The sequence below is a fragment of the Vespa velutina genome, chromosome 15 (assembly GCF_912470025.1).
Source record: "Vespa velutina chromosome 15, iVesVel2.1, whole genome shotgun sequence".
Classification (NCBI taxonomy): domain Eukaryota; kingdom Metazoa; phylum Arthropoda; class Insecta; order Hymenoptera; family Vespidae; genus Vespa; species Vespa velutina.
Window position 1 is genome coordinate 4985036 of NC_062202.1, and position 23993 is coordinate 5009028.

The 23993-nt window shown below is 28.4% G+C and overlaps 3 protein-coding genes across 19 annotated transcripts; 2 read left to right on the forward strand and 1 right to left on the reverse strand.

Annotated features, from left to right (window-relative positions):
- Position 1: 1 nt before the first annotated feature.
- On the reverse strand, positions 2 to 21302 carry LOC124954453 (protein phosphatase 1 regulatory subunit 12A). Of its 14 annotated transcripts, none has more exons than XR_007102549.1 (22): positions 20329 to 21298; positions 18413 to 18543; positions 18078 to 18196; positions 17844 to 18003; positions 17508 to 17652; positions 17307 to 17440; positions 17068 to 17213; positions 16759 to 16899; positions 16433 to 16515; positions 16229 to 16334; positions 15967 to 16075; positions 14930 to 15064; positions 14110 to 14292; positions 13750 to 13878; positions 12630 to 12816; positions 12084 to 12236; positions 10758 to 10941; positions 10434 to 10543; positions 10135 to 10206; positions 8111 to 8434; positions 5536 to 5701; positions 2 to 2112 (listed from the first exon to the last, which is right to left on the reverse strand). XR_007102549.1 is itself a non-coding variant. In XM_047507424.1 (22 exons), exons 1-21 carry the CDS (start codon positions 20575 to 20577, stop codon positions 7363 to 7365), a joined length of 3096 nt encoding a protein of 1031 aa, XP_047363380.1. In that variant the 5' UTR covers positions 20578 to 21300; the 3' UTR covers positions 4949 to 5701. The 14 variants fall into 14 exon arrangements, 12 of the variants coding, with proteins under 12 accessions (XP_047363380.1, XP_047363383.1, XP_047363381.1 ...); XR_007102550.1 differs by lacking the exon at positions 2 to 2112 and adding an exon at positions 4949 to 5310; XM_047507424.1 differs by lacking the exon at positions 2 to 2112 and adding an exon at positions 7363 to 7458 and having other exon boundaries at positions 4949 to 5701; positions 20329 to 21300.
- LOC124954456 (glutamyl-tRNA(Gln) amidotransferase subunit B, mitochondrial) lies at positions 356 to 4137 on the forward strand. Of its 3 annotated transcripts, none has more exons than XM_047507437.1 (10): positions 356 to 543; positions 692 to 839; positions 897 to 1010; positions 1085 to 1257; positions 1470 to 1618; positions 1713 to 1945; positions 2055 to 2240; positions 2319 to 2455; positions 2549 to 2672; positions 2761 to 4137. In XM_047507437.1, exons 1-10 carry the CDS (start codon positions 440 to 442, stop codon positions 2977 to 2979), a joined length of 1587 nt encoding a protein of 528 aa, XP_047363393.1. In that variant the 5' UTR covers positions 356 to 439; the 3' UTR covers positions 2980 to 4137. The 3 variants fall into 3 exon arrangements, with proteins under 3 accessions (XP_047363393.1, XP_047363394.1, XP_047363395.1); XM_047507439.1 differs by having other exon boundaries at positions 383 to 625; XM_047507438.1 differs by lacking the exon at positions 897 to 1010.
- On the forward strand, positions 21048 to 23983 carry LOC124954461 (ataxin-3-like). 2 transcript variants are annotated; one of them, XM_047507456.1, is made up of 6 exons: positions 21048 to 21628; positions 21814 to 22064; positions 22151 to 22315; positions 22485 to 22624; positions 22824 to 22978; positions 23047 to 23981. In XM_047507456.1, the coding sequence occupies exons 2-6, from the start codon at positions 22041 to 22043 to the stop codon at positions 23697 to 23699; spliced, it is 1137 nt and encodes a 378-aa protein (XP_047363412.1). In that variant the 5' UTR covers positions 21048 to 21628; positions 21814 to 22040; the 3' UTR covers positions 23700 to 23981. The 2 variants fall into 2 exon arrangements, with proteins under 2 accessions (XP_047363412.1, XP_047363413.1); XM_047507457.1 differs by lacking the exons at positions 21048 to 21628; positions 21814 to 22064 and having other exon boundaries at positions 22177 to 22315; positions 22495 to 22624; positions 23047 to 23983.
- The last annotated feature ends 10 nt before the right edge of the window (positions 23984 to 23993 follow it).

The following is a 23993-nucleotide window of genomic DNA, read 5'->3' on the forward strand; positions in this document are numbered from 1 at the left end:
GAATCAGAGAATATTTTAAAGGAGTTAAGAATTTCTAAATATTACAGACAACAAATTTTAACTTAAAGAAATATATATGTAAATTAATAATATACAAAATGTTTTTAAAGTTTGTCCATGAGACTGAAAGAAGTTTGTTTTTTTTTAACCAACGATCAATGATTTTTGCAAGACATTTATATAAAAGTAGCTATATTTTGTGCTTTTAAATAAATGTCTTCATATTTTATGCAAGAACCTTTTTATAAGCTGATTGCATATTGATATATCGTAATCTCGTTCGAATTGCTTCCATTTTAACTCGCTTGAAGTTTCGGCGATAATTTCAATAATTAATCGATGTTTCGACATTAACTAATCGATGTCTCAAATTCGGCCAACTTCAGTTATAAGACGTGATCGGTCTTCGCATCGTTGTCCTTTTTGAAAAAAATTAAAAATGATTATAACTTTTAAATCTTGTCAAATATCAACGAAATGTCATCAAAATACAATCATTCGATTTCCACGAATATATTTATCAACGCAAGAACACAAAACTGAGTATAAACAATTACTCTTCTCCTGCTTCAAATGTTATTCTTAAAATAACAATATCATAATATATTAATTTCCTTTATTTACGGTATTTTTATTAATTATTATTATTATTATTATTACTATTATTATTATTATTATTATCATATTTTAGGAAGAAATGGAAACCTACTATTGGCTTAGAAATTCATGCACAAATAACAACAAATTCGAAATTGTTTTCTTCTGCTTCTACGATGTTTCAAAAGCCTATTAATTCTGCTGTATCTTATTTCGATTGCGCAACTCCAGGGACAATGCCGGTAAATTTAGAATCATTTTTATTTATAAAAATAAATTTACGAAATAAATTATTATAGGTGCTTAATCGAAAATGTGTTGAAGCAGGTATTAGCACTGCCTTAGCGTTATCTTGTACATTAAATGAGATTTCAGTATTTGAAAGAAAACATTACTTTTATGCAGATTTACCGGTATGTTAACTATTTCTTTAATAATAAATATATATGTATATGAATGCATTGTATGTAATATTTTACAAATATAGGCTGGATATCAAATTACGCAATCCAAACAACCATTGGCTATTAATGGCAAATTATGTTTCTTAGTGGAGGATCCAGATGCACATGGAGAACTGTACGTAAAAACGTCGAAAATAAAACAAATACAATTGGAACAAGATAGTGGGCGAAGTTTTCATGATGAATCCATTGGAAGGTAAAAAAATTACTTTAATCGCATAAGTCATTTTAAGAGTTATTAATTATTATTTATGTAATCTATTGTAGTGTCTCATTATTGTTTTTTTTTTTTTTTTTTTTTTTTTTTTTTTTTTTTTTTTTTTTTTTTTTTTTGTTTTTTTTTGTTTTATTAACTTTCCAATTATAATATTAATATATTGCAGAGTTCATATATGTCTGTTATGATAGGAATCTCATAGATCTAAATCGTGCAGGTGTACCATTAATGGAATTGGTTTTTGAACCAGATTTAAGCAACGGAGAGGAAGCAGCAGCTGCTGTAAAAGAACTTGTGAACATTTTTAAAATATTGGGCACTTGCTCATGTAAAATGGAAGGTCCGTCTACAAATATATATAATTTTTTTTTTTTTTTTTTTGTATATAAATATAATGTTGTATATAGATTTATAATTTTAACATAACATTATAGAAGGAGCATTCAGAATTGATGCAAATGTTTCCGTAAGTAATGATGATAATTTAGGTGTTCGTACGGAATTAAAAAATATTGCACACGTACGTGCTGTTGCCTCGGCCATAAAATATGAGATAAATCGGCAGATTTCAATTCTAGAAAGTGGACAGTTAGTTTTTAATGAAACCAGGGCATGGGATAGTGTAAACAAGAAAACAATTCCATTACGAGAGAAAGAGGAAAAACAGGTATAATAATATATGTCGATACATTAAATTTTATTCTTAAAGTCAATTAACTTCTGATGTTAAATATTTTAAAAAGATAGTTCAAGAATCTTTATTTTATTATTTCTAGGATTATCGGTTCATGCCTGAGACAGATCTTCTTCCTCTACGAATATGCCTCGATAATACTGAAAATAAATATAATTTAGTAGATGTCGCTACATTAAGAGAACAATTACCTGAATTACCACATGAAAAACGCAGAAAGTTGAAAGAAATATATGATCTCAAGGATCGTTTAATTTTCCAAATAGGTGTTAGTTTTAATGTCATTAATTTGAAAAGATGAATTTCCAATGATCATAATATCATTCACTTCTATATTTTATTTTAGAATGAATTAAAATTTTTGCAATTATTTTTTGATATAATTGAAAGAAACAAAAATCTTGATCCAAACATGACAGCAAATTTCATCATAAATACTTTACAATTATTTTTAAATACAAATGATTTAAATTTTGATTATTGGTAAGTTTATCATACATTCAAATCATTAGTGGATTTATAATATCAATGATGCAAATTTTTATCCAAAATATTAATTGATTCAATTTTTTTTAGCAAGAATAACGTAGAAAATATTTCAGAATTGCTTGATTTGTACCAATCAAAACAAGTTAATGTGGCAATAGCAATAAAAGTATTACATTATTTAAGTGTTAAATCGGATAAAAATCCCAGTCAGGTAAGATTAATCTTATTTACATGTAATATATACATATTATGTTAGAATTAAATGTTATAATCATTTCGTATCTATTTATTACATATAGATTATTAAAGAGAACAACTGGATATTAATAAGTGATGAAAGCGAACTAGAAATTATATGTAACAGAATTATTGAAGAAAATCCAAAAATCGCAAAAAAGTATAAAACTGGGAAACGGAAAGTATTTAAAACATTGTTACGAAAAGTAGCTGAAAGTACAAATGAATGTGCTGACATGAATAAAGTAGTGTTAATTATGGGCCGATTATTAGATTCCTAAGAAAGATGTATACATTTATGAACTTACCTGATATATATATATATATATAATTATATATATATAATATTGCATATTATTTTGATTGATCATTTTAATTTTAATATATTTTTTTGGTCACACTACTTTATAATATATATATATATATTTTATATACATGTATATATATATATAAAGAACTTTTATGATTCCTTTAAAAAGCTGTTTTTTCTAACATATTTACATATTATTATATCCAAAATATTATATAAAACATCATGATAAACTTTTTGCACATAATTCTCTATAAATTGCAGTGTCACAAGTACAAAATCAAATAGGAAATAAATAATTCTGATATTACAAATTGGAGACTAGAATTATCAGTCCCCTTTTGCAACTATAAACGTGTTGCCAGAATCGTAATAGGTTTATTCTTAATATTTATAATCATTAAATAAAATATAGACACATCGCATGGCATTCTATAAATCTTCGTTATTATAAGCATTTCCTATGCCTGAGAATGTGACATGTCTATTAGTATATCATGGAAGGTAAAAGCAGATAACAATCTTTATCAAATTATGAATAGCATTCATGAGAAGAAAATGATTATAATACATGTTAACATCTTGAATATTTCACATATATACACATGACTCGTATATTTACTTTTGTATTAAATAGCAAATAAAGCTATGAAATATAAAAGATATTTTTATAAAAAGACAATTTAGTTCTGAAAACCAAATACGAATTGTTCTTCTAATTTTATAAATACTGATATAATAAAAATGAATAATAATATCGTCTTGATTGATTACACTGGCTAAAATAGTATCTAGTTCTTTATTATTCATCTGTAATACTACTAAAAATACGTCGTATTAAAATACTACTCATGTAAACAATAATATAAGATATATTTGATAAAGATCGTCCTGCATATTGTAAATTATAGCATCAGCTATTATACAGTGATTATAACTATACAATAGAGAATATTATATTATACATATAAGAAAACTTTGTTGAATAAATCAATTATTTAAAAAAATTTGAAGTTAAAAATTTTAATATCTACAGAACTGATGCTTAAAAAGCAAATGGTTCCTATTTAATTTTTTGTCCAATTGTTCGGTTATAATCTATTTTTTTTTTTTTTCTTTTTTCACAGATCCTACACATAAATTCGTATTTATATAAGAACTTTTTTGTTTTTTTGTTTTTTTTTGTTTTGTTTTTTTTTTCCATGTGAACACTTTAAAACTATATAATACAATAAGCACATACATATCACTATTATATAATACAGAAAACATATCTATATACTAAACACTTACACAAGAGTGTTATTTTATAATAAACTTCATTATGAAACAACTACCTCCATATATCTTTTTACAATCGTTTACAATAAAATTGTTAAAAAACACAATGTCACTTGTACGATATCTTTTTCTTTCAATTACTTATAAATATGTAGAGCCGTATTCATTAACGAGACATTTTTCTCAGTACATCAAAATTAGACATATGTCTAAACTGTATCATTTCTGTAAAAGTTTATATAAAGAACTGTTGCTGCTGCTGCTGCTGCTGCTGCTGCTGAAAAAATGCCATGCCTATGAATACGGTTTACAAACCTAATCAGATGCAAAGTTAATACTCTTTTTCACGAACGCTATTGCAAAAATATGCTCAATCTATCTGATATATGTATTAGTAAATTCGTTAAAATTAACAATTTTTAATAAAATTCCAAATGTTTATATGCATTAATGCTATGCACATAATACTTTGGAGAAATATAAGACAGCATATTAATTTTATTCCAACGTGACATCTGCTGCATTATTATTAGAAACAAGCAGCAAAATAGCATTAAAAAGTTGTCACTATGATAATTGAAACGTTCAATAGAAAAAAAATTATGATGATAAAAGATTTAAAAAGACAGTCTTTAGAAAAAGGCCACTTTAGTACTGTGAAAATCATCTCCTTAATCCCACAGCTTTCTCACTTTGTTCTATGTATTTTATAAAATGCCATGGCAATTGTAACTTATAGATTTTTAAGGACGAATGTCAGAAAGATAATATATAAATAGTAAACTCTACTTTAATTATGTATATATGTATATGTATATGTATCTGTATCCCATAGGGTAGAACGTTTCGCACAAGTTACTATATATTTACAAAATGTGCTTAGAAAGAGTCAACATCAACAGCATGATTAATTAAAATTGTTGTTATAATAAAAGAATGGATTTACATACGGATTGAATAAAGTTCAATCTGTTTTTCATGTAGTATTGGCACTATCATGATCTAAGAAATTTATCTTTGACTGAAAGAAGAAAATTTAAGATAATAAAAATTCTAAATTTGCTTTATGATCAAATATATATAAGATCGTAGGAATAGGAGCAAAACATTGTCGCTCTTGGCACAGCCACGCGAATAACTGATATTACTTATAATAAATTAAGTTTCTAGCACAAGAATAAATTCATCAATAATATGATGATACAATATACATTATAAGAATATTAATATAATGAATATGTTGTACCATTTAAAAGAATTCGATCAATGCAGGAGCAGCACAACTAAAAAGGATTCATGTTGCTTTTAACATGGGAGCACTGAAGTTATTTGGATAATTTACTGATCACTCTGATCAAGGCACCATTTTCATCCTTTAGCCTCTGGTTTTCACATTTTAACTGATCCATAACCTGTAAAAAAATTCAATGTGTATATGTTAACAGAAATATCATCATCATCACCACCATCATCGTCATCATCACCATCATCATCCTCACCATCATTATATGAATATGGACAATGTTACTATGAATCGGATAAAAGAAATGATATACACACATATTTTAATAAAAATGAATCAAAATAAGTTTCAGATACCTACCTAAATTTATCGAGAATTATTATTTAAAGCTTAATGAATGTTCTATATTAACAATTTTCTACTTAAAATTAAATTAAATGACGTGCCCAGATTAGCTCTTCTCCACATTAATTTTATGCAAATGAACAGTTAGAAGAAAATATATTAAGAAAATAAAATACGAAAATAAAAATATGATTTTCAATTTATAAGAATTGTATAACACACAGACACACACGCACACGCACGTGTCTGTGTGTATTATGTGCGCGCGTATTGCTTTTGTTTTACAATTAGAAAGAAAAATAATAACCTAAAATTTTATTGTGAATTCTTTTTTCCGATACTGCTAAACTAATTTTTGTAAGGACATGAAGAATACACACTTAATTTTATAAGAATCGATACTGCTAACTATACACTTCTTCAAAAATTGATTCTATTAATATTTACTTATCATACTAAAACGAAATTATTTTCTCTTCTTCGTTACTTTTATCTGAATAACTTCATAGTATCATTATCAAATCCATAAAGTAATCCAATATTTAAATTAATTATTGTGTTGTTCAATGAAAAAACTGCAGGAAGAAATATATAACTTTATATATCTGAAATATTTAAAATGAATAATAAAGTGATATTTGAGATATATAGAATTACAGATAAATAAAAAAATGGATTCATTTTATGTCTATATATATAAATCTATCATGATAACTATTAATTTTATCTGTGTATAGGATATAATATAAAAATAATATATAAAGCATATTTTTAATTATATCAACTACAGTATTAAAAATGGACTACTTCTAAAAGATTGTCTTGTCATAATAATAATAATAATAATAATAATAATAATAATAATAATAATATCAACTAATATATCTATATATATAAAGAGAGAGAGAGAGAGAGAGAGAGAGAGAGAGAGAGAGAGAGAAAGAAACCTACTTTTTAATACTTACTGATATATTAAAGATAAATGTTGTTATCGTTTTATCAAAATATATATGACCCTTAATTTGCATACCATGCATAACACAATTAATGTAAAAGTTACAATGGTATAATGTACAAAAGTTGAAATTATTTCTGTTAAATAAAAGTAGTGAAAGTATTATATAATATTATATAAATGATAAAGTATAGATAAGCGTTATCACAGTAGAAGGCGGTCAAAATGAAAGTTTGATTCTGCTGATATGTAAACATGTATTTCTAAAAAAGTTATAGAATTTTTGTAAGAAGATGAAGATATTCCTAATGTTTTCTGTAAATGTGTTGAAATAACATGATTATCGTGCTAGTGACAATAACTAAACAAGGTTTAAAATGTTTGCAAAGCTAAATATATATAAGTGAGTGAGCAATATCGTTTCAGAGTTTTAATGTTGCAAATCAGAACATAAAGTTGTAATTAATGAATTAATTAAGTTGTACGTGAAGTACGATATATGTTAACGCAAATGCTGTCATGTCCTTTACCTATTTAGTAGTATTGGTGAGTTTGGATACGACGCGGGTAAGTGCCCGATTTTCGGCTTTCAATCTCTCATTTTCAGCTTTGAGCTTTTGTAATTGCTGTAAACAGTGAAACGATTAGCCCGAATCCGATCGTTTGATAAAAGCCCCATTAACCAGAACCACATGAGTGATCTATTTTATAAATTATATATCCTCTAATTTGAGCACCCTATGGCTCAAAAGCATAATGGAAATCACGAAACAATAGAGTAAAAACGAAAGAAAAAAGAAAGAAAAAACCGTGCCAATAAAATTATTTCACTACGTGTGATAAAACCAAGCATAAATCGTAATAAAGAAATAAAATACAAAAGAGGTAAGCGCCAAAAGATGGCAAAAATAAAGAAAAAAGCAATGCGCTAAAGCTTACAGTTCCTGAATCAACAATAAATAGATTGATAAAATGCATTTTTGCTGCGTTCAGCAGTGGCAATCAAAACAACTGAAAAATTTTAACGTGCAATCTAAGGAAACACGTAATTACAGGTATATGAATAATGTCGTTGACGAATAAACTAGAATTAAGATGGAAAAAAATAATTTTGTAATTTGATCACTTACAATCTTAAGATTAAAAAAAAAAAAAAAAGTCAAATGTGATTCCTTCAAATTCAAATCTCTTTTATAATACGGATAACGCGAGCGCGCGCGCGCGCGCGCGCACATCCTAAGAATATAAATATTCTTAACTTATCATCAACAGTCATACCTTTAATTCTTCTTCCATTTCTGATAACTTTCTCTCCATGGCCCTCCTTTCCCTTTTTTCTGCCTCAGATAAAACAGACTTGTTCTGGGAATTCTGTGCTTTATCTAATAAACTTCTAACTTCTTTCAATTGTTCATCTGATCGCTTAAGTTTTTCTCTAAGTCTTTCATTTTCTGCTTGAGATTCTTCATATAATTTTTTATAGTCAATTTCACCATTTTCTGAAGTCGTAGATTTGATTCTTGTTGAAGCTGAAGATATTTCAGATGATATTGATGATACAGAACCTAGTCTATTCGACCTCCCAGGTCTATCATTTCCACTCTGAAACAAATTATATAAACATTTCATTAATACAATCGAATAAATTTTTAAATTGAAAAATTATATAGATAAGAAATAATGTTCAGTTCTATCGCATATTGTATGTTTCTTACTGCGTATCCTTCAGAACTGGTTAAACTTTGCAGGCTGGCACTTCTAGAACTCAGACTAGCGTTTGATTTCAATTTTGTTTTGTTAAAACTCTCAGTTCTTTGCAACGACGAATGATTGTTTGGACTTAAATTCATATAACTATAACTAGAAGATGGCGTTGCAAGATTCAGAGAGCTATTTGATGAATGAGATGGCAAAATAACACCGCCATATCCTGAAGATGTTCCACCGTATGTTGTGAATGAATTTTGATAATTTAAACTGTTTGTAGAATTGGAATACGGATTTTTTCTAAAAGATCCACTATTCTTTGTATTTTTATTTAAAAAGCTTGGAGTACTATATGAATTAACATTACTAATCCCTAACAAGGTTGCATAACTATTTTGATTCAAAGAAAATAATGTAGGTACACTCCGCGGTCTATTTCCAAAAATGGAACTTCCATTTGCTGATGCTTGAGCTCTTAAACCTGCAGCTGTTGTAGGCTTTCCTTGTGTTCTTTTTCTATATGAAGACATTTTCGTAATAAAATATATACGTATTATATTTTAGATGATCTAAAATTAACACTATCACAACATTGTACGCAATCTATGACAAAAATCAAATTATTTAAAAATATTACTAGAAGAGAACAGTCTACTTTTACTGACAGCAAGAGTTTGACTGACGGAGACTGGGTAGTGGAACTCAAGTCATCAGCCAGTTTACTCCACTGTGTTGCTTCTGTGATCTATTTATGGAACACATGCAGATACCCATACTCATGTCAAGGTTGTGTGTTTCTGGTCAACTACACAGTATTATTTGAAGAGACTTCGAAAACGTATTATATTGCATTAGATTTCTCAAGAATATAATTGGTTATAACTCATGTTCTAAATTAACAAATGAGATTTATCGAAGTATAGCAAAAATAAAAATTAAACCATTTAATGTATTCTTCATTTTTCTCATAAATGTTCTATTAAAAAATATATTGTATGTATATTCTTTTGATAAATTTTTTTTATTATTTTTCCTTTATATCTAATGGTAAACTCCTATAATTCTCCTATAATTAATTCATTCTACTTTTTATGGTGAGCTTAAATGTCAAAGACACATCAAGTTTCAAATGTCAATGATCTATTTTTAGAAACAACAACCAAAGCATACTTATGACCATTTCCCTTTTCAACACTGTCTAAGATATAAATGTAAACTGTTCAATATTACTTTTCTAAATTGTATTATTTTTATGACATTTTTTAAATAAAAACTGCATATATATAACTATATATTAAAATTTTATTTTTAAATTTAAATAAAAATTTAACTAAATTGAATTTATTTATTAATTATATCATAGTATTAGGTAAAGTTAAAAGATTATAATATATTAATATATTATAATAAAAAATAGTTTTCTCTATAAATATGAGAAAACTATTTTTATCCAAGCAAACGTGAATTAGAGTTTAATCTTCCCAGAAACTAATCTAAAAATAGGACAAAGCTTCTACGAGGCATAACATTATCTACAATAATACACACAAATAAGAAATTACTATGAATATTTATGCAAATATTTTGTTACGTACCTCACTGTGATTCACTTTAGTATCCTCAAAATCACCACCAGCAGATACGTCTTGTTTCTCAGGATCTATTTCCTGTAAATAAATACATACACATATTATCGATCTCATTTGTAGACTTTTAAATAGAAATCATAAGCACATAAACACATTTACATATAATAGAAAAAATTATTATAAATTATGTTATATTAATATTTGCATATTTTTTTATGTTAATATATCTGCATTTAATACGTGCATATTAATACTTAAAAAAAAAAAAAAAAAAAAAAAAGAAAAAAAATAATAATATTACTAACATCCATATCAACATGAACAACACCCGTAGAACGTCTTTTAGGCCTCCTTCTCCTTTGTATAACTGCTTGAGTAGCTTGTGCATTTCTGCTATCATTTTCTTTATCTTGTTCTATAATAAATATGATTTTTATAATTATAATGAATTATAATCATTTGTAATTTAGAAATTTTATTATTAGATTATAAAAATAGATGAAAAACTAGCAAGGATTAATCAAGTACCATATTAAATCTTACATCGATGAAAATATGAAATCAAGTTTTATGAGTATTACATCTTTTGGATACGAATGTGATATAAATGATACTTTGCAAGTATTTACCTTTGTCTTCAGATGGTTTTAATGATCGTCGAAGTGGTAATGTTACAGTAGTTTCTGCAGGACTTGGCGTGATCGTTTCCACAGGTGCAGATGATGGTCTGGGTATACCAGTTCCACCGGATGGCCTTCTCATATAAGTAGATGTAATGTCAGGTGACCTGTTATTTGCATCCTCTAACTGAAACTGAATAATATATTTAACTTTTGAATATTTACAAATTAATTCTTATTTATCAATCTTTTTTCAATAGTGCAAGTAATGGGTGCAAAATAAAGCAGATCGGCATGATAGTAAAACCAGTTTAATTTTCTTGATAAGACTGAACATAAGTACAAATTATGCAGATATTAGTTATATTTACATCATTTACATATTTTTATTATATACACAATTCTATCTACTTGAGAATATAGTGAAAGCCAAAGTTTTAAATATGGAAAATAAAGGTAAGATATACAATAAAAAAAAAAAAAAAGATACCATCTTACAAAAAACAAAAATACTTCTTTCTTCATGCATTTTCTACAAACACATCTTTAAATGTAATCCTTCCCATGTAGCTATAAATTAATATATCAGCAATAAGCTCGCATCATTCTTTTCTCTTCTTTTTTCTTTTTTTTTCTTTTCTTTCTTTCTTTCTTTCTTTTTTTTTTTATTTTATTTTTTTTTTTTTTGTTAATGTATTCCCTAATGAATCTATCTATTAATATACTCTAATTTTATATAATATTAATGTAAATTGGACATTTGTGCATTATAACTTGAATAAAAATAAATTGCACATGGGATTTTTATAGCAATCTTATAAGGCAATAAAGTAATAGATAAAAATAAATAAATATCAATAGTAATTTAGTTCACAAATTTTGTTCACTTGTAAGTCATAAATCAACATTCTTTAAATGTTATTCATCATAGTACGTGAACATGCTTTTTAATCACACTAACACTGCATGTTTTTTCTTCTTTCCAACATAGCATTCAATTTGCATTATAAAATTATAAACATAATAAAAAATAATATAAACTGTATAAGCCTTTAAAAAATAAATAAAAAAATTCAGGCATGTACGCTCGTACGTACAACTATAAATATAAATTATGTGCATTCGAAAATTTAATTTGGAGAAAATCAATGCAATGTGTTTGCCTAGTCTGTGAATATACAAGCAAATATATAATTCTATCAGTCAGTGTCTACTATTATAACAATCGATTGATTAGTTGTAATTCCAACCAATGATATGTAATATCCATGAACACAAACTGCTGCATTGCGGATTTTTAAGTGTATATACTTGAAGATTATGGGTATCACCGACCTTGCTTCCATTATCTACCCTGAGTCTCCAAGAAGGTCGCCTTTCAGGCAAATTAGATTCTTCAGAAGGTTTATTTGCAGTCACTGTGGTAGGAGTTGCTGTTGTTATTGTAGCTGTGATTGAGGCTGTATTGCTGACAGAAGCTGCAGGCTGCTTGGTTTAAAAAAAATATGAATAAAATCATATATGTAGACTTTTGTTATGCGGAAGCTATTGACGCATACATGTAGAGTGGTAAGTAAAAGTGGAATATATCTCAACTGTGTCAGTTTATCTGGTGTTTGGTTCTAAATTTAAAAAAAAAGGGAAAAACTAGAAAGCATAATATCAGTTTTGTCATTTTAAAAGCTATTAATGGCCTTTTTCTTATGGCCTTGGCGGAGGAGCATTGCTATGTTAACAATACAAAAATGATAAAAAGGATGAACCTCTTCATTCCTAGATATGGAAAGGGAACTATAAATTTAATCATTTCTCTTCTTTGATATTTTTAAAACGGAAAAACATAATATTGTTGCAATATGGAAAATGAAGATGTATTATTACCTGCGGAGAAGGTGCTGTCAAACTGGGCACTTCGTTGTTTTGTTGTTTTTTCTTTACAAGTTGTTCTGCACTTTTGATTTCATCTAATGTTACTCCCTGAGTCGAACGCCGAGTTTCTCGTACTCTCTTCGCGTGTGCTTTTCTTTGTGTTTCACTTTCTTCATCACGAACAGGTGGGACAAAGGATCTGAAGAGAAAGAAACATATATATGATGTAATATATATGCATGTGCGCGCCAACGCAATACGTATAAACTAAAAAATAATAAAATATTCATTTATTTACTATTTGCTTGTATATAACATAGAAACCAAAACTATTATGATATTTATATAATAAAAGTACTATATTATAAAGGTCACAATTTTATAATCATTTAAGCATTGTTTTAAAAATAATGTGCAAGCAACATAGTGTCCGTGTATAATCCAATATATAATGTGGCTCCCATTGCAAAACTTTTCGATGATAAAGAATTTCTGCTGCTGCAAATTAATACCTATTTTTATAAAGAATTTTATTTTGTAAATGACTTTCAGTTTGTATGAAGTTCATAAAAGAAATTTATAAATTTATACAAAATAGATAAAAGGAGTATGTATAGATATAGGAGACATGGATAAGGTATCACAAAAAAAGAAAAAAAAAAAAAAAAAGAAAAAAAAAAAAAAAAAAAAGAAAAAGAAAAAAAAAAAAAAAAAAAAAAAAAAGAAAAAAAAAAAATGGTTTAATAGAAAAAAAAAAATTGAGTAATAAGTTTTTGAGTTAATAAACAAAACCAAGTGTTTGTATGTTTATAGCTTGATTCTTATATCAAAATACTTGTCAAAATACATCATTGTACTTTTGTTAATCAGAATTTGAAAAATTACTTATTTTTATCAATCAATCATCTTCGATCTATTCATTATAAATGATTCTAAATTTTTTTATACCGCTATAATCATCTGGACGAGAAAGAATTCAAAATATATAATGCAACTGAAAAAGCTAATCACACTGCAAAGCAAAGATCCATGCTATTGTCAGTAAATTAATCTTGTGCGTATAGACATCTTAAGATACGCAAGATCACACTTCTCCAGAGAATTCCTCTCAGGTCAAACATTAGGTACCCACTTGAAGAAATTCTTGAAGATATTTCCTGGACTTAGCTTGCTCCCTCCAGGTGTAGTGGGAGTTCCAGATACTGGTACAGTATTGTTTGCACTCGATAGAAGTGTAGATGTAGCTTCCGTTGGTTGAACACTACCCAGTCATATTAAACGATATTATAATGCATGACGCGAGCATTATTATAATTTCAGTCACGATAACTTAACCAATTGTTCCAATATGATACAACCGTATTACATGAGGAAATTTGTTCTCTATGAAAAATTTCTTATCTATCTTATAATTAATCATTTTCTCCATTTATTCCAAAATTATATTTCTTGTCACTATCACCTGCATTAATAAGAACAAGAAAATAATTACCTGCGTATCTGATTCACAGGAACAGGACTAGTAGCAATTGTCGTTGTCATTGTATTGGCAGTTGTAATGGTTGTAGTTGGCAGTGCACTTAGTGGTGATGTTTTAGATGGAGATGTTGGTGAAAGTGTATTGCTTCCCTGTGGCGTTCTTGATAATTCCAAATTTAATTTGATTTCTTTCCTTCTAAATCCAAAAGAAAAAAAAAAAAAAATAAAAAAAAAAGAAAAAAAAAATAGTATAGAATGAAATATAGTAACAAAAGAAAATAATTATAATTATTGTAAAATAATGCATAAAAATGAATTCTCAATTTTAATAATTATAAATAATTTCTAATAATAAAATCATCTTTGTAGTATATACTTTATGTATTGTTTAATTGTAATTAATTAATTTTGATATATTTTTCATATTGCTTTTAAGACAAATAAAATATAAAGCAAAGAAATTATTGAAACCATCACCAAGCATAAAAGAAGCATAATAATAACAACTTTAGTATAAAAATGTTCAAATATACAGATACAAATATTTATAGTGGTCTATAGAAAATTTAAAATATATGCCAAAAATATCAAAGAATAAAATAATATACATTAAATTGTTATTAATTATTTAACTTATTATTATGCTTATCATTCTGTATATTATATGAATATAATGAATATATCTAGAGATTGTGCATCATAATATGATGTGGTTCAAAAGAATAAAATTTATTTACTGATATTATAATCTTATTTGTGATATGTGATATACATAGAATAATTAATATTGTGATAAATATTATGAAAATCAGTTATGAAACATGCATTTGTACCTGTGTGTTTCGCGCAGAGATGCAGAACGTGTTGTAGCATTGGTATGAGTAGGAGAAACTGCGTTACAACGATGGAGAGTAGGGCAGGAAGATGCCTTGATACGAGCGTGTAATGCCAAGTACTGCTCATAGAACCTGCATAACATGCATCGTGCCATGCATTTGCTACACTAATTGTCTATATACAAGACAGGGCACTAAAAACAAAACGCTTACGAGATTTTTATTGCTTTTGAATGTAAACAAATTATTAGCAATGATCCATCTAACAATTTATAAAAATGATGTTCTATTATCGTTTTGCATCTTTTTTGTTCTACAACACTTTTGCACCATTGATAGTTTTATGGAAAAATTATTCAAAAGCAAAAAAAAATATCGAAATGTTTTAAATGCAATATCCTGTATATTGAACACTAATTAACATGAGCATAAAATTTAAATTATTTTACAAAATATTAACGATATAACTAAAGACTCTTCTGAAGACATTAAAATTGTAAATTATAATTATTCTAAATGAAATTTAAAGTTTAAGAATTTAAGAAATTAATTTAAGTTAAAGAATTAAAAGTATATTTCAGAATAAAATATATATACCTTTCTCAAATTATAGCATATATTTTACTTTAATGATATAAAATTAAGGTACAAAACTGTACTTGTAATCTGCTAATTTGAGTTGTTGAATCTCTATGTGCAGTACAATACTCTGTATGTGAATATATTAGACATTTGGGACTTTACATATAAGCATAAGTCGGCATTATAGCATAATCCTACAACATACTTTGCAAAAACCAACATAAGCATGTTAACATAGATTTTATGATGAACAACCAGAGGAGCCTTCAAATAACAAAAAAAGCATCAACGCAGATCACACAGTGTTACTATATATGAAGCTAGTAAAATATAGGCAATATAAAAAAGAAAAAAAGAAAAAAAGAAAAAAAAAGAAAAAAAAAAAAAAAACAAAAAAAAAAAACAAAATATATATATATATTAAAATAACAGCAATATAATAATGAACTTACTTCTCGTCTGTCTCAAAACTGTGTGTTCTTCTTAATACTACCTCCGGTTCAGTAGTAATTTTGTTTGGTGTATTCAGCAACTTAGTACTTTTGTCCTTATCTTCAAGTTCTAGTAAATATTTTTAAAACATTATATATTTATACTTATTAAATATCACATTATACATTTATACATTTTTTTGTTTTTTTTTTCTTTTTTTTTTTTTTTTTTTTTTTTTTTTTGAAGAATCATCAATTAATTTATTGCTAATAAATTAATTACCTTCTACATTTTGTATTCTACTTCTGAAAGAACCTGAACGCCTCCAGGATGGAACAACTCCCTCTTCATTATTATCAGTTTGCTGCTTAGGAGGCAATACTGGAGCCTAAAATAAATATGTACAAATTAATAAAAACCCATAAAGTTATTTTACTATTTATATATTATAGATATCTTTTAATATATATTTTTTTTCTTACTTACTTGATTAGGAACTTTATTGATTTCAATAGGAGATAGCGGAGAATGACTTGCAGTTTCCTCTTTGTTCACTCTGTTTTTCTTTTCTACAAAATTAAATAGAAAATAATTGAAAACATATATCATCATATTTATTATATCAACGTTATCAGTCATCCCTAATTTTTAATTTATTCTTTCATGTACTAAATATAACATGATCTTTATCATGGCTTCGAACTTACTTTAATTTAAGTAAAATTTTTTTTATTTAGGAGAGTATGTACGATTTGTACATACGCTACTACTATTAACAATATTAAAAATACTGTCTTACAGACAAAACTTACCATCATCTGTAAGACATGTGGAATGGTTTGATTGGTTAGACTTATCAGACTGATTGGAGCAGGTGGAAGAGCGTGATTCTGAGCTAGTTTCAGAAACAACTTCGCCATCACTCTCTTCCATATCTGTTTCTCGTGTTGCTTCTATCCACGCAGCAATGTTAGAAGAATTGTAATGTTAAGATAGGTAAATAATCCTTATAAAAAACAACTATATATTGAATGTTCATTTTATCTATATCTTTTCTTCTTTTTCTAATGTTACCACTTTTATCAGACTAAATCATTCCTAATAATGATTAAAAATCTTACCGACGTCGCTATTCGTTCCAGTACTAGAATCGTCTTTATCAGATTGAATTTCCACTTCTACTTTTTTAACTTTATTTGGCGTTTCCTCTTCTAGAATTTCAGGACTCTCTTGTGTCGTTACAGTATTATCAGTACTAGTTGAAATACTAAAAAAATTTCAACAGACATAAATTTCTGTCCACAATGTACTTATTTAACAAATACATCTTATAGTATGCTTAAGCGTATAATATACAAACCGTTTCTTTGGTACAGAAGGTTGTTTTTTATTAATTATTTGTGGATGATCTTTCATCATAGTTAATTGTTTTTGTTTCAATTCTTCTAAATCTTTTAAAATATCTGCATCAGCAACATCAAAAGCAGTTTGTCCCTGATAAAATAAATATTAATATAATCATAACTATATCGTAAATATTTTTAACAAAAATTTTACTTACTGCATAATTTTTTATGTCCATATCACAAAAATTATCCACAAGTAGTTTACAAGTTTCTAATTGACCCCAATGTGCTGCACCATGTAAAGGTGTCCATCCATCGAAATCTTGTGCATTAACATCGCATCGAGCCTGAAGGAGAATACTAAAAAAATAATTTTGAAGTATAGTTATTAAAAATAAAATAATATATTCTGTTTTACGTATTAAAATTATACTTGACATAAAGTGGTATCTACAATATTATTCAAAATATAAAATTACCAGTTTTTTTTTTTCAATGAAACTGTTAGATTACACAGGAATTGTTTTTCATCATAATATATGATACTTTACTTCATGACTTTGATGTAGCCTTTAGCAGCAGCAACATGAAGTGCCGTAGCTCCTGTTCTAGGATGCATTGAATCTTTGCCTGCTGCTCCTGATCTCCAAGCTCTTGCATCATTTAACATTGACCTTTCCTCTTCGCTTCTGGCTTGATCACAATCTATGCCTATAGTAAATACAGAAGAAATAATATTTCAAGAGTCGTTTTGCATCTCTTTCTACAAATATACAGGAACAAACCTGCTTTATTTATATGTTGCTGTAGCATATCCTCCATTTCAACCTTTTCTGCGATATCAAGGGCCAATTCGCCGTCATTGTTAACTGCTGCCAAATTGCACCCTTGCTCTATCAAATATCTATATCAAACGATTATATGAAATATAACTGTATAAAATATTTAATTATGGCAAATCTTTTACGAATAACTGCTGTTTCAAAAGAGAGAGAGAGAGAGAGAGAGAGAGAGAGAGAGAGGAGGGGAGAGAAAAAAGAAAAGAAAAAATAGAAATATTATAACTGAAAATACTACACTGAATTATGTAGACAGAATAATTTAAAATGTATCTACTGACTTAGCTATTGATATGAAGCCACAAGATGCTGTAGCATGTAGGGGCGTCCATCCTTCATTGTCCCCACGATTTATATCTGCTCCTTGTTCTACCAAAAATTCTACCATATCCAGATCATCGTCGATGCATGCCTATGATACAAATATACATTCTGCTTATAAATTTATTATTATTATATTTTTTTTTTTTCTACTTAAATAAACTCACAATTCTTATTTCTATGATTGATTAGTTTCATTATTTTGATATTTAATAAAAAGTAGGTCAACTTAATACAAATTATATTTATACAATTTTAATGTATGTCATATAAAATATCAAAATTGTATTGTTATAATAATTTTATGTAAAAAAATTTGAGCATAACAGGTCCCATCCAGGTCTTGTCAAAGAAACTATTTATTACAACACTGCTAAAGACAGAGGATATAAGCAGAACACGAATGGTGAGGGCTGCGACTTCTAACAGAGAACTATAAATAGCATTTAATGCCTGATGTACTCTCACATGCTATTTTCGCAAATCTATGAAATGCCTAAACTTCCTTATAGAAACCATAAATAAAAGTAAACATTCATTTAATTCTTATATATCTTCGGATCAAATTTTTTATGCAAATTTTGATTCATTCTAAATGAAAATTTTAAACACATATAAATGTATTTTTTAACATGTAAATAATTAATAATTTAACAAAATTTAATTTCTAATAATATAAAAACACAATATTTCCTTAAACATAACTTTTTTTCTCATAGAATGGATTAGAATTCTGAAGAGTCTCATATAGGCTCATAGGTAGTATGAACGTCTTTTACAAAGTTATTTTTAGTCTCATCCTAATTTAAATCTATTTCAGAATTCTTAATCGACGTGGTTCATTTACAGGCCTCTTTTTTAAAATTCAATAATACCAACTAAGGTCCCAAGCAAACCAATTGAAAATAGCATTTTTGCAATTCATTACTTTACTATATTTTCAATAATTTATTACGAAAAGTAAGTTCTATTTTCTTAAAAAACTTTTAACATTATACTGTCAAAACTGTTAACTAAACTATTGATAGATATATGATAAAAATAAATAATGATAATTATTTATAATTACATGGTAATTTATTCCTTATAGATAATTCTTTAAAATATTTTATAAAAGTATTACGTTCGAAATATAGTAAAACAAAAGAAATTATAAAAATGAGCAATCATCGAAAATTCGTTTCTGCAGAATAGAAGAATATTAAATAGTCAAAAGTAAAACTACGTAAAATTGAACGTCATACGATCATTGCCGTAGAGAATTTGATTCCGGTAGATAGAGATGAGATAATCTTTCAAATTCTTTCCACGCTTACCGCCATCGCTATGTAGAACTAAAGAAAGGCCGTCATTCATAACATAAACAACGTTTGAAAGACAGATACGAAGTAAAATGAAGGGACGAGGAAAAACGTGCTTTCATGAATTCTCTTTCAAACGAAAAGATAAATGGTGACAATAAAATCTAAAGATTCATTCGTAATCGTACTCGGACAGCTGAAGTTGGCAGCAGCCATTTTGCACGCAATGTTACATCCAACAGTGGATAGAGAAAAGAGATAAAAAGAGAGAAAGATGGATAGATGGATAGATAGATAGATAGATAGGTAGAGAGAGAGAGAGAGAGAGAGAGAGAGAGAGAGAGAGAGAGAGAGAGAGAAAGAGCGGTAAGACGAAGATGAAATCCAAGAATGAAAAAGAATTAGGAGAACGCGATATATAACCTTCTTTTTTTCTTTCTTTTTTTTTTTTTTTTTTTTTTTTTTTCTTTTTGGAAAGTCAATCCTATTAAAAATTTTGATCGAAAAGTACAGGATCTGCTTGATGTGAAACATAAACAATGGAAATGATAAAAGTGGAGGGGAGGATATTTTACCTGGTGCAACGCCGTGAGACCATCGACGTTTCCGGTGTTGATGTCCGCCCCTTTTTGGAGTAAACGCACAACCTCCTCCTTGTCGCCTGCCGCACATGCCGCCAAGAAGACACAATCATCGGAAAATTTGATTTTCCTTGTTACTTGACGCGGTTGGGCCGGTTCTCGATTTGTTTCAGATTGTTCCCAACGTTTCAGCTGTTCGGCTCTTTTAAATAGAGCCGAGCTCGAACGAGTCTCGAGAGACATTGCCTCGAAGCACGCACAATCGAGCTCGACAACCTTATAACCACTGCGCGCTTGGTCTATACGTCTCCTTCCACTTCTATCTCTATCTCTATCTCTATCTCTATCTCTATCTCTGTCTTTTTCACGTTCTCGTCTCTCTGTCTCTGTTACTCTCAATTCTCTTCGTTCGCTCTATCTCTTTCTCCCTATCTTTTCTCTTTTGCTTTTTTCCTCTATCTGTCTCTCTCTCTCTCTCTCTATATATATATATATATATATATATATATCTATCTCTTTTCTTTTCTTTTCCTCTCTTTTCCTTTTCACTCTCTCTTCAACAATGTTCCGGATTTTCTACTTGGCGATATCACTTCACTTCGATTCACTAGGCGCGACTCAAGACGCCGAAAGAAGCGTCCACCGTCCCTTGCCCCCATATACGAGCTAATCGCAATCCGTGCGCGTCACCGTGCGAAAGATCACTCATGAAATAACGTAAGTGGCTGCAAGCGGAGGGAACGGTCGGTGGTAAGACAGCGCTCGGCCACGGGACGGATAGATTCGCGTGCTGCTCTTTGCTATTCTTGGTCGTCCCGATACCCGAATCCGTCTCCACGGAGAACGACCCGCGATATTGCCAACCTCTTTCTTGTTACATCCCTGAACGTCGTAGTTCAGGGAAGCCAAACTTTTTACGTAGGAGAATAGATCTTGTCGACGGTTACATTAATGGCACAGCATCGTTCGCACCCTCTAGCGTGGAATTTTATACAAATATTTGAAATTTTCGCGCCGTCAAAATCTTAAATAAAAAGAGAGAAAAAAAGCTAAACTAACGATTTTCGTTCCCTTCTCCTATATTATCAAACAAAAAAAAAAGAGCAATCTTACTTCGTTTTATTGTTAATAAAATCAGGCGTCTTGCACAATTAAACAATTGATTCTGTTGGAAATCATTTTGAATTTGCCGGGTCAAATTGTATACAATGGAGAACAGAGCCATATTTCTTACGCCTGTTGCGTAATCACCCTGTTTCCATAATAGCACGTTTAGTTCCATTTTTCATTTTTCGTGAGTGTTAATAATGAAAATTAGACGCAATTGATTTGATAGTACTCGTATTATATATATATATATAATATATACTATATATATATATATATATTACGTTACATCATAAATAATATCAATTCTATTGCGTACGAAGGTTCTATTTTCGATAAAATGTACACACATATGTATCTATATTATTATAGCATGGAAAATAGCAACACACTAATAAACCGTATTGACAATGAGGGCGTAACCGATCATAGATCTATGTAACTGATACAACTCCTTTATATGAGTTTGGCCTCCCTGATATTTTTATGAATGACGTTTAATCGAGGAGGTTGGTAAAATCACCTTCGTTAGGATATAACTTGGTGTAATACGCATATATGCTTGTCTACAATAATCATCGAGAGAAAAATATTGTGACATGGAGAGTATATTTCATGAAAAGGTAAAGATTGACACGAGCGTTCAAAACTAAAAAAAAGGTTACTATATTTGCGTTGGATTTGACGGTAACCAGATTGTTTGTTACAGCAAGAAGGATATTTATGCGCGCAACATTGTTTGAACGCTCTTCTACAAGGTGCTTATTTTAACGCAGTAGATCTTGCTAATTTTGGTCATCAAATGGATGAAGCAGAACGTATTAGAATGGCCGAGTCAGGTATCGATAGCGAGGATTATAAACTTTTCTTAGAGGTATATAATTTCAATATTCATATTATTACAAATTGTATATAGTTATTATACAGTATTATTCGAATGTCGTGCACTGTAAAATTAACATAGTTTTTAAAGATTTATTATATTAAATATTTCTTTTATATGACATTTGAATGAAACATTTTATGTCATATCTAACATTTAGCAACCCTCAGAAAATATGGATGACAGTGGATACTTTTCCGTTCAAGTCATTAGCAGTGCTTTAAAGGGGGTTTGGGGTTTGGAGTTGGTTCCATACAACAGTACAGAAGCTGCTGCGTTGATGGCTCAAAATGATCCTTCGTAGGTTATTATTAATTCTTTTACTTGACACTATTAGCATTTGTTTTGATTAGTTATTGCCTAGCATCAAAATAATATTCCAATACTAACCTATTGATTCGCATCTTTTTGTAAACATATAGATAGCAAAGTAAATTTACAAGACATGGATGTCTTTCGGATACGTTACATAGTTATAGATAGTAAATGTAACTTGCAGGCAAATGAAAGCTTATATCTGCAATTACAAAGGACATTGGTTTACTATACGAAAGATTGGAACACAATGGTTCAATTTGAATTCGATGCTTAGTGGGCCACAGCTTATATCAGACACGTATCTAGCGATGTATTTGGCTCAATTGTTACAAGAAGGTAAATAATTTGTGGAAAATATATATTGCAAATAATATATAAGATAATAATCGATATCTCGTTTACAGGTTATTCAATTTTCATTGTTATTGGTACATTACCGCAATGTCCTGCGGACGAAATATTAATGAAAAATCCAATTAAGCTCACACCAAGAACAAAGGAATGTATTAAAGAAGAGAAGCCTACAACTGCAGGATATCGCTTAGGTAGCAAAGAAGAAGATGAAGTTATGAAGGCAGTTCGTGCTCTAGAAGAAATTAAAGTTCCTTGGTCTTACACAAGTAATATACCTTCAAAATTTGTAAATTCATCCTCGGACCATAAAAAAAATAATTTGCCTGAAGAGGGAATATCATCCGATGAGAAACCTCGTGAACGAATAATTCCAATAAGAATAGAAGGGAAAGATGACGATCAGGATGATGAAAATGAAGAATTGCAAAGAGCATTACGTTTAAGTTTACAAGATAATGAAGATGATATAGATAAGAATCAAAATTTAAAATTGAAGTCTGATAACAAGGCAGAACCACCGTCGGCAGAGGTTGATGATGCGGATCAAGATGATGAATTAAGGAAAGCTCTACAATTGAGTCTTGAATGTGTAACGGCTCCACCAACACCAGATTTAGAAGATTTGCGTTGGCGTCGATTAAATCATTTTGGTGTACATTCTAAAGCATCAAATAATGAAGCATCTCCAAAGTTGAATTCTTAACAATAAATATATAATATTATGATGGCTATTAAAAAGATTTATCTTGTAAATTACGAACTAAATCATTAGTGAAAAAGAGAGTGTCATTTTATGTACTAACAATTAAAAATCTAATGGATATATGATGATGTATATCACGCGCGTGCGTGGATTTTACACACCGCACATATGTAAATACGATGTATATGCATGTATATAAGTGTGTATATATATATATATATATATAATTATTGTGTATGCATATATATATATATATATATATATATATATATTTGTATGTATACACACACACAC